Below are 17,610 nucleotides of genomic sequence, written 5' to 3'. Positions count from 1 at the left end.
AAGTGGGGTTTCTTTATCTATATTTGGGGAAGAAGGCAAGAAAACTGCATTTGGGTGTCTCCTCCATACTTTTTATTTCCGGGAATTGATGCTCCGAAATCCAATAAAAGGGACCTTGAGAATCACGTCTCTTTCGGCGCCACCCTCCGTTTTATCCCTTAATAACAATTTTATTAGCCCGCGCCTCTCCTCGCTCACTGACCGCCCGTCCCTACTTATTAAGTCCTTAGCCCCTCGATTACGCCCATTGCGATCATTTGCCCAACCGACTACTTTCAAAAATACACTCGGATGTAGACACAGTATCGAGAAATAAATTGGGCTTAAAAAGATCTCGAAACCAGACTAAATATTGGCCTAGAATGGCTGGTAAAAAGGATCTAAAACGCGACTTAATAGTGGCCTAGAATGGCTGGTAAAAAGGGTCTAAAACGCGACTTAATAGTGGCCTAGAATGGCTGGTAAAAAGGGTCTAAAACGCGACTTAATAGTGGCCTAGAATGGCTGGTAAAAAGGGTCTAAAACGCGACTTAATAGTGGCCTAGAATGGCTGGTAAAAAGGGTCTAAAACGCGACTTAATAGTGGCCTAGAATGGCTGGTAAAAAGGGTCTAAAACGCGACTTAATAGTGGCCTAGAATGGCTGGTAAAAAGGGTCTTAACGCGACTTAATAGTGGCCTAGAATGGCTGGTAAAAAGGGTCTAAAACGCGGCTTAATAGTGGCCTAGAATGGCTGGTAAAAAGGGTCTAAAATTGCTGCTATATATAGGCCTAGACTAGATGGTAACTCGCCTAAAGTGCCTGGTAAAAAATGGCCTAAAGAGCCGGGTAAAAAATGGCCTAAAGAGCCTGGTAAAAACTCGCCTAAAGTGCCTGGTAAAAACTGGACTAAAGTGCCTGGTAAAAACTGGACTAAAGTGCCTGGTAAAAACTGGACTAAAGTGCCTGGTAAAACCTGGACTAAAGTGCCTGGTAAAAACTCGTCTAAAGTGCCCGGTAAAAACTGGTCTAAAGAGCCCGATAAAAACTGGTCTAAAGTGCCCGGTAAAAACTCGTCTAAAACCGCCAGTAAAAACCTGTGTATAATATTTGGTAAAAACGTGTTTAGAATCGCGGGTAGAAACTGTCGTCTCATTGCTTAACGAATAAATTTCACTTACACAAACTCCGGCGATCTAAATAAACAAATTTTCGTTTGGAGACGGGGAAACCTTCGGGAATCAGAGCGTAACAGCGAAAAACAACGAAAAAGCAAGTTTAAGCTTCCCTTTTCTCGGAAACAAAACAAATTAAGAAACACCCTAATAGTCGACTTTAAAAAGGAGAGCAGGCTCCCCCTGCCGGCTTTCTTTATTCGGTAGCTAGCTTAATCGTGAAATATCGCCGAGAAAAACAGGCCATTTTATTCCAGTCGAGCGCTCTCCAGACGAGAGAAGGCAGCGGCCTATAGCGTGTCATTGTTTATCTTTCATGGCGTTAGTCCCTCCTCTGCCGGCCGATCCATAAAAATCCATCGGGGGGACTTTGACGTACCCGTTTCTATCCAAAAGGGGGGCTTTGAAGTAGCGCCCAAAAGCCACCTTTCGCGGTGAAAAATGGTTCAAAGCGCCCTTTGCCACCGCGACACCGTCACTTTTGAAACGAATGCATTGGAACACGTTGTAGACGTCGAAGAGGCATCGGGGCCCATATGCTTTATCCCTCCCCCTTACTGTATTAAATTCGATATACAGGGCCGACGAGGGCCCGGGCCTTGGTAAAACAACAGCTCTGGGCCTCATAAGGGTATTTAAAATTTATTCAAGAGGAGAATTCGTATAATAATAATAGCCCGGGTACTGGTAAAACAACAATTTATTTATTTTATTCATATAATAACAATCAGATGGGCCTGAGATGGTGCCTTGGTTATTAGCCCGAGTCATCTAGCGCAGCGGTTCCCAAAAGGGGTTCTGAGAATTCGCAGCACGGCTATCTTTGTTTGTGTCAAGAGTGTTTAAAGATAAGCAAACAAATGAGTTTGGGGGTCCGCCAGAATTAGGTGGATAGCAAAAAAAAATGGGAACCGCTGATCTAGCGACCTATAATGCCTTTAAACAGATGGCCAGATTACAACGCAAAACCCTTCATGCCACGCGAGCGAATAGCTCCCTACAATCACTATTACCGTTAACCTTGTCAAGGTTTAATGGAAAGGGGAAATCGAAGCTAGGATCGAACCCGGCTCCTCTTTCTGCGAGAATAAAGTGATAACCACTGCCACCCCACTATTCTGTTGAAACCTTCATTTTTTAGTTTAATCTGTATTTTTTACGATTCAAAATTGCATTACTGAAATACGCGATAAAACACTCTTATAAATTATACGTATAGCAGATTGATCAGTACTCAACCGACTAAACAGAGGTTTGTGAAATTGAATTGATGGGGGTGACTAACCTGTTTTTTATCGAGTTTATAAAGGGGGGGGGGGTGGAGACTGGGAGTTGCCATTTTTGGGAAGACGACCAGGAGTCGATAAATCATTATTAAGGGCTTCAGTGACTTTGATGTTGATTATAAAGAAAGCTATATTAAATTTCCATCCAGGGACGAAGCTGCCATATCGATTAAACCAGGGGGGTTTGTCCCCCGGGGGTGGGGGAATGGCGCGAGGCGTTATAGGTAAGTTGATTTCCGACAAGATCCACGCTGAAAATCGAAAAGAGAAGTATCAATTACCTATTTTCGAGGGTAAACTTTAAAGGTTTCCACGAAAGGACGCTAGGCGTCGCGCGCCCACTATTATTCGGTAATTGGAGATTTCGGAGACAGATAAAACATGGTCGTCGTTTCCAGTTTGTCAGTTAATACTTCGCGTACTGAAACAGAGGCTCATTTTGGACATTCATTTCGGAGCTTAACGCTCAAAGTTGGACTTCAAAAGCAGACTTCATACATTCATAATAATACCAATAATATATTCAGATTTTAATTCACCGACTATTCCCAGATTTTAATGACCATCATAGAATTTGTCGTAGATCTAGAGTAAAATTACCTTCAAAACGTGTCAAGATAAAATGGAATTCACTGACTTTTAAAAATTGTTAAAATTCCCTGACGTTTTAGGCCCATTTTTAATTTCCCTGACTTTAACAAGTTCTAAAAATTCCCTGGCCTTTCCCTGACGTTTTAGGCCCATTTTTAAATTCCCTGACTTTACAAGTTGTAAAAATTCCCTGACGTTTTAGACCCATTTTTGAATTCCCTGACTTTTACAAATTCTAAAAATTCCCTGACGTTTTAGGCCCATTTTTGAATTCCCTGACTTTTACAAATTCTAAAAATTCCCTGACGTTTTATGCCCATTTTTAAATTCCTTGACTTTTCCCTGACGAATGGCAACCCTAATATTTATTTATAGTTAAGGAAATATTTAACAATTAAATGAATTAAATTGATATTTTTAGGGGCAGATGTTTAGCGTCCCCAGTGGGGAAATTGAGCGGTAGTTTAAAAAAGTATTCAAAATCTTTAAATATCCACCTCTTCTTTCTTTAAAACGTTACAGTTCCCCCCCCCCCCCGTCTGTGGCTTTATTTATGGCTGAGCGACTTTGGCAGCGAAAATAGTATTTCGAAGCCTTAACGACGTTCCGCTAAGAAGAGAGGAGGTCCAGTTCGGGCAATTACGGGCGGACATTAGCGGTGCCATTATCGACGCCCACGTATTCAAACAATTCGGATAAAACGGAGCATCAAAATCAGCTCGTCACGCGGACACTCTCCCCTTCTTATTTAAATTAAAAAGCCCTGCAATTATTATACGCGGTAAAGAGCTTTTAAATAATGGACAGTTTAAATCACTACGTATTATCAGAAGTAGATAGAAATTATTGTATATTAGAAGTGTATAATAAGCAATATATTAGGCGCCAGAAGTATATAATAAGAAAGATATTAGGCGCCAGAAGTATATAATAAGAAAGATATTAGGCGCCAGAAGTATATAATAAGAAAGATATTAGGCGCCAGAAGTATATAATAAGAAAGATATTAGGCGCCAGAAGTACATAATAACAAAGATATTATGCACACAAGAATTATATTATGCGCCAAAAGTACATAATTATATTATGCGACAGAAGTACATAATTATATTATGCGACAGAAGTACATATTAAAAATTATATTATGCGCCAGAAGTACATAATTATAGTATGCGCCAGAAGTACATAATTATATTATGCGCCAGAAGTACATATTAAAAATTATATTATGCGCCAGAAGTACATAATAAGAATTATATTATGCGCCAGAAGTACATAATAAGAATTATATTATGCGCCAGAAGTAAATAATAAGAATTATATTATGCGCCAGAAGTACATAATAAGAATTATATTATGCGCCAGAAGTACATAACAAGAAAGATATTATGCGCCAGAAGTACATAACAAGAAAGATATTAGATACCAATAATATAAAAAGAAATATAATTTCGTATAAAAATATTTGGCAAGCAGCATCTATTTTAACAGGGCTGCCATGTATTTATATTTCTCTAATTTATTTATTTCATCGAGGCGAAATAAGGAAATTAGAGAAAGAAAAATGCATGGCAGCCCTGTTAAAATAGCGTCTGCTTTTACACTTTCGCACAGGCAGCTTCCAAAAATAGCCGCTAGGGGAGAATACCGCCCATAGATGGCGACAGCTAGCCCGACTGAAAGAAGAAATCAGAGCCACAGCCGGCCTACTAAAAGGCATGAAAACGTTATATAGAAAAGTTTTTATTTCATTTTCTTCCCGTTAATAAAAAAATTGAAAATAAAAAAAATATTGTAGGAGGGGGGGGGAATGGGGGAGAAAAGGGAGAGGGTAGAAAACTATGTCTCAAAAGAGTAATCGATTTCATATTGTTTCTACATCCAAAAGGATTGGGCCGGGGGAACCACTTCCGCAGAGGGAGAAGCCCGACTGGAGGGGCACCTCTCTGACAAAGGCCTAACCGAAAGCGGGTGGCGAGGCTACAAAACGGACGAGATCACGAAGATATTCGCTAGCTTCGGTCATTTCTTAGGCCTTTTTTTGCTTATTTTAACAAGAGCTTTTTCTCCTATTCTCAGGACAATGAATGAGGATGTATTTTCGCGAATCATCGAATTTTACGGTCACAGAATGGAGTTTTGTAAAGCTTCACAACACTTTCACGATCACAAGTACAGTACAAATAAAGAGATAACCTACCTTTCGAAACTCTTGAATGTTGCATATGTAGAAAGGTTGATCAGGGCGTTGACTGTCCACGTAAACGGAATCTGTTTGAAAAAAATAATTACGTTTAAATTAATTCATATTATAGGATTTTATAGGACTATTTCAAAATTATAGGACTTAATAGGACTATTTTTTCAATATTATAAGATTTTATAGGACTATTTTTTCAAAATTATAAGACTTTATAGGACTATTTTTTCAAAATTATAAGACTTTATAGGACTATTTTTTATTTCAAAATTATAAGACTTTAAAGGACTATTTTTTCAAAATTATAAGATTTTATAGGACTATTATTTCAAAATTATAGGACTTAATAGGACTATTTTCAAAATTATAAGATTTTATAGAACTATTTTTTCAAAATTATAAGACTTTATAGGACTATTTTTTATTTCAAAATTAGAAGACTTTAAAGGACTATTTTTTATTTCAAAATTATAAGACTTTAAAGGACTATTTTTTCAAAATTATAAGATTTTATAGGATTATAGGACTTAATAGGACTATTTTCAAAATTATAAGATTTTATAGAACTATTTTTTCAAAATTATAAGACTTTATAGGACTATTTTTTATTTCAAAATTAGAAGACTTTAAAGGACTATTTTTTTTCAAAATTATAAGACTTTATAGGACTATTTTTTATTTCAAAATTATAGGACTTAATAGGACTATTTTTTCAAAATTATAAGATTTTATAGGACTATTATTTCAAAATTATAGGACTTAATAGGACTATTTTCAAAATTATAAGATTTTATAGAACTATTTTTTCAAAATTATAAGACTTTATAGGACTATTTTTTCAAAATTATAAGACTTTATAGGACTATTTTTCAAAAATATAAGATTTTATAGGACTATTTTTTCAAAATTATAAGACTTTAAGAGACTATTTTTTTAAATTATAGGACTTTAAAGGACTTTATATGCTATTTTATTTACTAACTTTATGCATTTAAAAACAAAATCTGTATTTAGTGAAATAAATCTTTGATTTTAACTTAATAGAAACTAAGCATTTTATCACAAAAATATACTTAGCTAACCATGTTAACAATAACAAAAGTATAGTCTAGAATAACTTTATATAGGAATTTACCCTATAGCTAAATCTAGCAATTTAACTGACTCGTGAGTGGCGGGATTTGAAATGGGCAAAATATCAAAATTATAGAATTTTATGGGACTTTTTAGGGATTTTGCAAAAAAATATAAAGTTATTTCCCATTTCACACCATAACGTCATTTCCCATTTCACACCATAACGTCATTTCCCATTTCACACCATAACGTCATTTCCCATTTCACACCATAACGTCATTTCCCATTTTACACCATAACGTCATTTCCCATTTTACACCATAACGTCATTTCCCATTTTACACCATAACGTCATTTCCCATTTCACACCATAACGTCATTTCCCATTTTACACCATAACGTCATTTCCCATTTTACACCATAACGTCATTTCCCATTTTACACCATAACGTTATTTCCCATTTTACACCATAACGTTATTTCCCATTTTACACCATAACGTTATTTACCACCTGTTAAATAGCACTTTGGAACCCCGGCGAGTTGTGACAATGCAATTAAAGAGTAGAGTAGGTAAATGCAGAAACAAGTATGATATTTTCCAGGCCAGAGTGTCAGGAAGACGGGCCCGTTGTAATATTGATTGGGGATCCAAGTCGCCTACTTATCGGCATTTTCTCGAAATTAGCTGACTGCGGAAGAGAAGGCGATAGTACACATCGTTGGAGTACAAGCATTAAGACAACGTCGAAAGGCGAACAGTCGTTTGTCAAGACAAGAGCGGAGACTCGTAACGAGCTGTCGGCCGAGAAAACCGCCATAAATCTCTTCCGCCGCGAGCCACCGAGAGATGTCGCCCTACCCTCCGCCGCGTCAAATCCAGACGCGAGTGGGGACAGAGAGAGGAGCCCTCTCGAGTTGAATACGAAGCCAGAAAGGATAGATCACTCTATGTACTAAGGAACAAGTAGACTTTGGACGATGTCACTTGAAATGTTTTTAAAAGGCATGGCTTTTCGCGGTTCCACCGGGGATGAAACACTTTTGTTACAGAAGAAAGATGGCGCTTTTTGGACGATTGAAACGCGAGCACGGATCCTAGGCCAATGTGCTCGCATATATTATAGGATACTAATTTCAAAATTATAGGATAATTATAGGATACTAATTTCAAAGTTATAGGATAATTATAGGATACTAATTTCAAAATTATAGGATAGTTATAGGATACTAATTTCAAAATTATAGGATACTAATTTCAAAATTATAGGATAATTATAGGATACTAATTTCAAAATTACAGGATAATTACAGGATACTAATTTCAAAATTACAGGATAATTATAGGATACTAATTTCAAAATTATAGGATAATTATAGGATACTAATTTCAAAATTATAAGATAATTATAGGATACTGATTTCAAAATTACCGGATAATTATAGGATACTATTTTCAAAATTATAAGATAATTATAGGATACTAATTTCAAAATTACCGGATAATTATAGGATACTAATTTCAAAATTATAGGATAATTAGAGGATAAACATTTAAAAATTATAGGATAATTAAAGGTACGATCACATTATCATTATTATTATTATTATTATTATATTAATAAACGAAAATTGAATTGAATTTTATTATTATTATAATTAAATGTTTAATTTTTTAAAATAGGACCAAATCTACATTCGACCAACTAGTATCCATAAGCTTAGTATACCAAATGAAGGGTATTACAAATTTAAGCTGGTCGAAGCTAGAATCAGTGGTGGATTAAGCAATAGGCTGAGTAGGATTTAGCCCAAGCCTGAGGGCCCGACAATAGTAAACAATCCGCTAGGCTAATATCCAAGGCACCAGCTTAGGCCCGAGTCATCTAGCGACTTTACAAGTCGTGATGACAAGCCCTTCATGCCACGAGAGCCAACAGCTCCCTACATTAACTATTATCTTTCATCTCAACCTAAAAACTCGGGGAAAACCGCTTTAACCAGTAAAGTCAACGGAGTTGATCAAAGTTTTCAATAAGCGCCACAAACTGGGAAAGTGCTAACCACTGCACCACCTTAACAAATACATACTACGCTAAGAAACCAAACTTCGCAACAAATCGTACAGTTCCTTATTGAAAGCGTTAATATTTTACGTAACAGAAACAAATTCACAGATTTCAAAATTACGTTTTTTCGCATTTTACATTATGAAGTATAACAGGATTATTTGGCTGCTTTAATACCCTAACATGGCGTCGTATTTTCACGCGCAAAATTAATTTTAAGATCTATCGATTTAATCCAATCTATAAAATACTACTTATTTGCTTATTTACTTTTGCGTGTAGAGAGGCAGAAGGTTTGGCCCGATTTTTCACGAACCAGGGAGGCTCCAAAAAGGATTATCTGGCAAGCCTGCCAACCTAGTTCTCTGGATAAATAGTGTTTTTTTGATAAAAAATCCTACTCATTTAATTTTATACAAAGCATTATAAATAGTTAAAGGGAATATAACCTCAGGTATTTGGTGTGGAACACCAACGCTTGCAGCTCTGGCCGCTCTTGCCTTTAGCTTTAAAAATGTTGGGCGCCACTGTACAGGGAAATTTTAAAAATTGTAGGCTACCTGAGCTATATTTTGAAAATCGACTTTATGGGAGACGCTTCATAATAAAATCAAATTATAGAAAAAAATTGGAAACTAAATAGACGAATTATAGGAAATATAGGACACTAAATAGGCGAATATAAGAAAAATAATAATGCAATTATTGCACATCGGTATACTTGGACTCGAATCACCCAGAATATTGAGAATTTTTTGTACACTGCTTTTTTACATTATTGGATCACTTAGCGGATTTACAAAGCTTCAAATGACATTTCCAGATTTGGTTCGAAAGTGGCAGTGTTAGAACTAGAAGTTCTAGGACACGTACAATAAAATCTTTTAATTTTCAAAAATAGGAAAATATAGGAATTTATAGGAAGGCATTGTAACGCGGCCACCTGAATTAATGGCTTTAAAAGGTCACTGGATGACTTAGGCCTAAGGTGGTACCTTGGGTATTAGCCTAGCTGATTTTCATTATATTATTATTATTAAATATAGGAAATATATAATAAGTCTGGTAACCCAGCATTAAGACGCCCATGGCGGTCACGTGTTTATGTCGTGTGTAGTTTTCCCTCGTGATCAGTGACGTCACGGCGACCGTTTCGAGGCGGGGCTTAGTTATGACGTATGCCAAGCACCCAGTAAAGTCTACATGTATAAAAATAAACGAGGTCAAGTGGGGGGGGGGGGGGAGTCCATTAGAAAAAGACGTGGCGCGGGGAGGGGGGGGGGGCGATCATGATTGTGAGAGAGTGAAGCCTTGTTTATCCATTAGGCGGATCATTTAGGACTCTTCGGACCCAATTCCGAAATTGCAGCGGCCAAGATGAGAGGGAGATCACTCGCGCTTTTTATTGGCCGGAGGAAAATCGTCTTCGCGGTGGACTAGTCTCTCTTGTGTCCAAGGTTCTTTTCTTTCGGCCCCGAACAAGTTGCCCAAAGGCAAAATGTAGTCCGCCGTTTAAGAACACGAATATTTGGCGACAAACCAAATTTTCACATTAATTTTACATTAATTTGAGAGCGTTAATTTGCCATTAATTAATTTAATTTGAGCTCGTTAATTTCGCAGTATTTGAGCCCGTTAATTTTCCAACGATTCATTTAATTTGAGCCCGTTAATTTTCCAACGATTCATTTAATTTGAGCCCGTTAATTTTCCAACGATTCATTTAATTTGAGCCCGTTAATTTTCCATTAATTCGAGAGCGTTAATTTTTCATTAATTAATTTAATTTGAGCCCGTTAATTTTCCATTAATTCGAGAGCGTTAATTTTTCATTAATTAATTTAATTTGAGCCCGTTAATTTTGCAGTAATTTGATCCCGCTGATTTCCAATGAATTTGAGCGCGTTAATTAGTCATTAATTAATTTAATTTGAGCCTGTTAATTTCGCAGTAATTTTAGCACATTTGTCTTAATTCATTTAGCATTAATTCTATCTAATTCATTTACCATTCATTCGAGCTAATTAATTTACCATTAATTCGAGCTAATTAATTTACCATTCATTCGATCTAATTCATTTACCATTAATTCGATCTAATTAATTTACCATTAATTCGAGCTAATTAATTTACCATTCATTCGAGCTAATTAAAATAGCATTAAATTGAGGTTCCTAACCAAATATCAGCTTAAGTTTCAATTGAAAATCAACTTAATTCCGATTTTCATTAATTTAATTCTTAAATATTTCTTTAGCCCAAAACCGAAAGTTTCCAGCCCCAATACAGAGAGGGCGCTATATTCCTAGCAAAGACAGCGACAAAGCCCTCTAGGGAGCCAGTTTCCAGATATCCAACGGTCGCTCTACCTTTGGCAATGTTGTCAACCAAAAAAACGTAATTTACGATATTTGTCCCTTTATAAGAGTATAATTCATAGATGGCGCCAGACTAAAAAAAAGGGATAACTGACAGAGATGGAAGAACAGTTGAGGGAGATAGGAGGAGGCCCGGGCCCTGTGTTATTCCGGCCCGAATTCATTGACCCAATTCCGCAGCAGCGTCGAGATGGATTAACCATCATCAAAATTGACCCGATACCGAAGACGGTCAACCCTCCCCCTCCGTCCGCGATAATAAAGCGGGAAGCCCGATCTTATATTGTCGAGAAATATCTCTTTTTCCCCAGACACCCGAGTTTGATTTATTCTTTGCAAGTTTTCAGGATAGGGCTTTCAAATAAAGTACTTAGTTTAAACATCTCCATAAAATGGCCATTTTTATTATTTTTCAAACGTAACGTTTTCCAAGGACATTTTAAATAAAAATAATTTATATTATCGTAAGCAAATGTCGGTATAAAAAGATGGTACTAAATACTAAATAATAATAATTTGATGTAAAGCGAGGTCTAGTTATTGGAAGTGTAATATTATGTAAGAAAAATAAAAATAAAATTGTTAAATAACGCAATCAAGATCTATTTCTACTTAATTAAATGAAGTCTTGAATCGCGCCTGGTACTTCATGTTATCAGTCGTGAATCCGTGATTCATCGTGAAATCATTTTAACATCATACATTTATAGCAAAATCCACAAAAAATTCTATAAAATCATTTAATTTTTATTTTTTTCCCATTTCAAATCCCGCCACTCACAATTGTCAGTTAAATTGCTAGATTTAGCTATAGGATAAATTCCTATTCAAAGTCATTCTAGTCTTATTCTTTGTTATTGTTAACACGGTTAGCTACTAGTATTTTTTGGGATAAAATGGTTTTAAATAGTTTAAGTGAAAATCAAAGATTTATTTCACTAAATATAGATTTTGTTTTTAATTTTTAAATGCATAAAGTTAGTAAATGAAATAGCATATATACCTTATAGTTCTATAAAATCCCATAGTTTTGAAAAATAGCTCTGTATAGTCCTATATATTTAGAAATATAATCCTATTTTTCCTATAAAAACATTAAAGGTCAATGTTTAAATACGCGACGCAAACATTCTGAAACGTTGAAATTTTAAATAATCGAAAAACTACGAAAATTTTAATTTAAAGTGCAATAAAATCGACGTGTGCAAGTATATCATAATAATTATAATATCAGGATGGTCACATTGATATTATAATTAAGCTCAATTCAAAGTCCTAATCAATTATCAACCCAAATTAGGTTAGAATTAAACTTATAAACGCAACCACTAAACTTTAATAGCGTAGACACTATAGCAAAGTCATAAATTTTAATACAGCTTTCGTAAGAGTTTCTCTCTAACATAAACGTTTAAAAGTAAAACAGGCCTGGCTAATTCTCAGACACGTCTGCTAGCGTTCGGGTTTATTCGCAGCCTACTAATTAACGAATTGAATTATCGATCCAACCTTTTAAGACTCTTTTTCGACTTCCCCTCTTCATTCCCCCCCGGGTTTTCGAGTCACTCGGTCGGCTAATTTGCATAAAAGGGATTTATAATTTAATTTCCGCTCTTTTAATACATTTCTAACGTCTTGGAGGTTGTTTATACACACATAAAGAGACAGGTCTGTTAAGGAGCTTAAAATTTACATGGTGTCGATTTTAGGGTTCCAATATTGGGGATAGCGATATAACAAACTACCTTCGACTGTGGATTAACTTTTAAATGTCAATGCAGTTAAATGTTTTACTTTTTTAAGTGGACAAAATATTAAGAACTTTTATTGCCATGGTTTATTTACCATGGAGAGTTAAAAAAAAGTATAATTAATGTTTTAATATAATACAATATAGTCAAATATATTTATTAATGCCAAATAATACTCGTGATCTTAATCTATCGTATAAACTATACAAATAGACAGTTAATCTTCAATTTTTTCATAAGAAAAATAGTTTTATATTTCTAAAAATATAGGACTTCATAGGACTATGTTTTCAAAAATATAGGACTTTATAGGTTTATTTTTCAAAATTATAGGATTTTATAGGACTATATATGCTATTTCATTTACTAACTTTATGCTTTTAAAGACAATATCTATATTTAGTGAAATAAATCTTTGATTTTCACTTTAAAAAATAACAATTTAACCATTTTATCACAAAAATATACTAAGTAGCTAACCATGTTAACGATAACAAAAGTATAGACTAGAGACTTCGAATAGGAATTTATACTATTGCTAAATCTAGCAATTTCACTTACGACGTGAGTGGCTGGATTTGAAATGGGCAAAAATTATAGGATTTTATAGGACATAAAATATCAAAATTATAGGATTTTTGGGGATTTTTCAAAAATTATAGGATTTTATAGGACATTTTTTGAAAACATAGGATTTTTTACAGGGTTGGCACGGTGGTAACCAGTCCGGTTTTATCCACGTGGATTAATCTGGATTAATCCACGTTGAAAAATCCATGATAAAATCCGGACTTTTCAAAAACTCATTGTTTTAAAAAAATCACTAAGAAACGTTTCTATACTTAGCCAAAAGAGAGCTTTTTATTGGTGGAAACAATACAGTTTAGATAATAGAACTATCCCAAATTTTGTCAATGAATCAATATTCATTTTTCAGTATTTTGAGTATTAAGATACCTGTTTATCTTTACAAGTTTTTCTGCTTTTTCGTATCCTAATCTATTTCTCAATTTGGTCCATACTGGAGCAATTTTCCTTCCTCCACTAAGATGCCCGCCCACTTTTGGCATCCTACACTATTAGTTTTACAATTATTACACTTAATTACAGAATAAAGTCAGTGTAATAAACAAATTAAAACACCTAATATGATTCGTATGAGTGAGACTGTGAGACTAACTGTATAGCAAACGACGACCTATGATTTAGGAGTGCCAGAAATAAGCAAATAACAGTTATTTTGACTAATTTTTTTTTCAAGCAGCTATAGTTTCTGTAATTAAGTGTAATAGCAGTAAAACTAATAGTGTAGGATGCCAAAAGCGGGTGGGCATCATAGTGGAGTAAGGAAAATAACACTATTTTATTTAATAACCAGAAAAATGTATGATTTTTGAAAAATCCGGATTAAAACTCCAAAGGTCCGGTTTTATCCTGCAAAAAACCATACCAGTGGACTTTTCAACAAAAAACTAGGCCTGTGCGGGTATTGATACCCGACCCGATACTCGGTCGGGTATCCGCCCCGATACCCGAAATTTAATTTTTTAAATACCCGAAAGTGATCGGGTATTAAATTTTTTACCGCCAAATATTCGGGTATTAAAATTTTCCCGCCAAATATTCGGGTATTCAAATTTTTGCGCCAATTACTGTGAGGTATAAGCAAACTGAAACTGAAACTGAAACCAAAAGTATGCGCATAACGCGAATCCCGCACCTTTCTGTCCATATTTCAACATATGTCTCTAATGAAACTGTACTAAAATACTAAAATAAAAGGATTGTTTTTGAATTTTGGATAAATAAAAGTTTAATTATTTAATTCCCTTAAATAATGTAACTACCCGATGATTACCCGTTATTTTTAGTATCCGAATAGTTATTTTGCTTAGGCTTAAATACCCGAATACCCGATAAAAATTGGCTACCCGACCCGATACCCTAAAGAAATATTTCTGATTTACCCGTAGCCGACCCGAACCCGAAAAAGCACTACCCGCACAGCCCTACAAAAAACCGGTTTTTTGCCAACCCTGATTTTTTAGGACCAGGGCTGCCAAGATAATTATAGGTCGTTTGTTCAAAGCCCATAAGATGCACGGGGCCCGCCTTTACACCTCTCTTTTCGGGTCTGTCTATAACGATGCGATAATACATTTTATACTTATAATTCCGATTAAATTGGAAACTTTGAAACTTACTTTTTCATTAAATTAATTTCTGTGTCTTTTTTAAGGCGTTCATTTCAATTAAAAATAACAGTTTTTTTTTATAAGTTGGCACTGATGGGAAATCGAGACAGAGCCGGTATGTCGCGAAAATAATTTAAACTTCTCCAGGCGTGAAAGAATGGAGGGATAAATTCTTCTCTACTTTGAACACCACCCCCAGATCTCCCATCTCTCTAATCCAGAGTAGCTGATTAATAGCCGTGAAGGGCTAATTAGGGCTGTTTTGCCAAATGGCCACTACGCCTGGAGACGCGGAATATCAATTGGAAATCGGTGAATTCCGCAAAAACCTTTCCAAGGATAAAATCAGTTGAGCGGAACTTTTTACTTGTGGATGAGATTTTCTCGCAAAAGAATTAATGGCAGCCTGTCAGCTACGGAAAATTAAACTAACAAGGCTAGAAAAATATCGATTTCCTAAAAATATCGTTGGGTTGAAAAATATCGATTTTCCTACAATAAATATCGTTGGCTTGAAAAATATCGATTTCCTAAAAATACATTGTCTTGGAAATTATCGATTTCCTAAAAATTACCATTGTCTTGGAAATTATAAATTTCCCTAAAAAATAAATCGTAGGCTTGAAAATTATCGATTTCCTAAAAATAAATAGTAGGCTTGAAAATTATCGATTTACTATAAATATCGTTGATTTGAAAATTATCGATTTCCTACAAATATCGTTGATTTGAAAATTATCAATTTCCTACAAATATCGTTGATTTAAAAAATATCGTTTTCCTACAAAAAATATCGTTGATTTGAAAATTATCAATTTCCTACAAATATCGTTGATTTAAAAAATATCGTTTTCCTACAAAAAATATCGTTGATTTGAAAATTATCGATTTCCTATAAATATCGTTGATTTGAAAATTATCGATTTGCTACAAATATCGTTGATTTAAAAATTATCGACTTCCTACAAAAAATATCGTAAGCTTGAAAATTATCGATTTCTAATAGTCGTATCGTATCGTAGATTCAACTAAATCCTAGTAAGAATATATATATTCCCTTTGCCGAGTGGGATGTTTTCTCTATGCACACGACAAAGGTATTTCTCAGTTCACGATAATATTTCGTGCTTACAACTTTTCACGGAACAACCATTTAACATCGAGAAGAATTCGGAGGCTGTTTTCTTGCTCAGCTATCAAACCGAGGAGCGTGTTTTCGCCTAATTAAGTTCTGCAACCTTATTTCAAGCCCCCCCCCCCCCTTTCGCGGAAGAATAAAACACACAAATAGCGCCACGCATCGACCTTACCCGGAAGTATACTCGGAAGGTAGCGATCAGGTATAGTTTGCTGTGGCGTAAAAATAAAAAACCTTCGCTAATAGCGGAAAGGGGTGGGGGGTAATAGCGGAAAAAGTACGCGTCAGTTCCGCAGCACTATTTAGGAGCGGAGGTGAAGTAAGTCGAGATACGTGACTTTTGGAATAAGTATACCCGCGTGTTATAACATTAGGCAGACCAGGAAATTACACTCGTATACACTAGGAATGGATAACGATGCATTGCCTCCGTGCTGCGAATGCGAATCCCGAAATGGGCGGGGCTTAGGAAAATAGACTTGACTAGAAAATTAATTTCAGAAACCTAGATTTGTTCTCACACTGAAGAATTTGCCACGTTCTTCACGAACCTGATCTAGCTGCGCGTAAAATAACGTAATTAGATGGTTTCAAATGAGCAAACTAGGTAATTGACCTATTCAAAACAAGGCTTAGTGTCGACTAGGAGTCGAGTTTAACTTAACGCGTCACGAGCGAAAATCCTTCGCTGTAAACCACGCCCATTTCTATGAGATTCATCTGAAGACATAATAGTCTTCCTTAGCCATTCCGAGTGTATAGATATATAATTTCCTGAACAGTTCAGACTTTGGATTTTAAAATATAATTTTTTTTTTACTTTTTTAGTACAGTTAAAATTGACCGATTTCAGAATTACGTTATTGCGCGTGACCGTACCTTTACATTGTCAGCTATAGCAGGCTTATTTACCTGCTTTTATACCCTAACATGGCGGAGTATTTTCACGCACAAAATGCCTTTTAAGAGCCACTAATCTCAAAAACAATTCTGGCAATAGCTATAAAAACGGGTTTTTAGACTTGCTTAACTTTTGCTCTCTCAAAACACGGAGCCAAGGGGAAGGCTTGGCATAACTGCACGACACATTCGAATATTCTTTAACAGGAGGTACCGACGAGGTGACAAAGTACATTAACAAATCGGTGTCGCCACGACTTCCTTACAAATTGTCCTAGGCCCGGCCATAATCCGACCATCTCACGATATTCTCCGCCGACAGAGCTCGCCATAAACGGAGTAGTTCCCCTCTAAGGCTAGTTTTCACGGCGACGCAAAAAATGCATTAGGCCTTACGTGGATTTTAAAGCTCGTCGAAAGGCGACGCAAAAAAATGTATTAGGCCTAACGTGGATTTTAAAGCTCGTCGAAGGCGACGCAAAAAAATGTATTAGGCCTAACGTGGATTTTAAAACTCACCAGCCTTTAAACTCGGAAGAGAAAATCTCTCCGCTAGCGTTTTATTTTTTTTTAACAAAAGACTCGTACGTATCTCCGTCATTCTTTTAAATGCGGCTGTAGGCTTAGCGTTCTGAATCCTAAGCCTCCGTCTTGAGTCTTGACTAGCTTACGTACTTTCCGGTTTCATTTTCTAATCCAACCGCGAGATGGCGTTAGTTATCTAGAGTGGTTTTGGAAAGGGTTTTCTTTTCCGCTCTCGCGCTAGTCAAATTGAGTGGAACTGAATAATGATTGTTCTCTTTCTAACAAACGCGTTTACGTCGAAATTTCGCGAGACAACGGACAAAGATAATAAAACCCACTATTTCAG

At 35.5% G+C, this 17,610-nt stretch overlaps 1 protein-coding gene across 6 annotated transcripts in view; it reads right to left on the bottom strand.

The window, feature by feature from the left end:
• Gug (arginine-glutamic acid dipeptide repeats grunge) overlaps nucleotides 1-17,610 on the bottom strand; it is a 158,404-nt gene that overhangs the window by 64,900 nt on the left and 75,894 nt on the right. For all 6 annotated transcript variants that reach the window (XM_090160057.1, XM_090160054.1, XM_090160058.1 and 3 more), the window contains exon 4: nucleotides 5,232-5,302. In XM_090160057.1, the coding sequence (XP_090016183.1) occupies nucleotides 5,232-5,302 (71 nt within the window). The remainder of the gene's footprint in view (nucleotides 1-5,231; nucleotides 5,303-17,610) is intronic.

Source organism: Leiobunum rupestre, chromosome 10 (genome assembly GCF_980474605.1).
Source record: "Leiobunum rupestre chromosome 10, qqLeiRupe1.1.hap1, whole genome shotgun sequence".
In the NCBI taxonomy this organism is placed as follows: Eukaryota; Metazoa; Arthropoda; class Arachnida; order Opiliones; family Sclerosomatidae; genus Leiobunum; species Leiobunum rupestre.
This window is presented reverse-complemented; position numbering and strand designations above follow the sequence as displayed.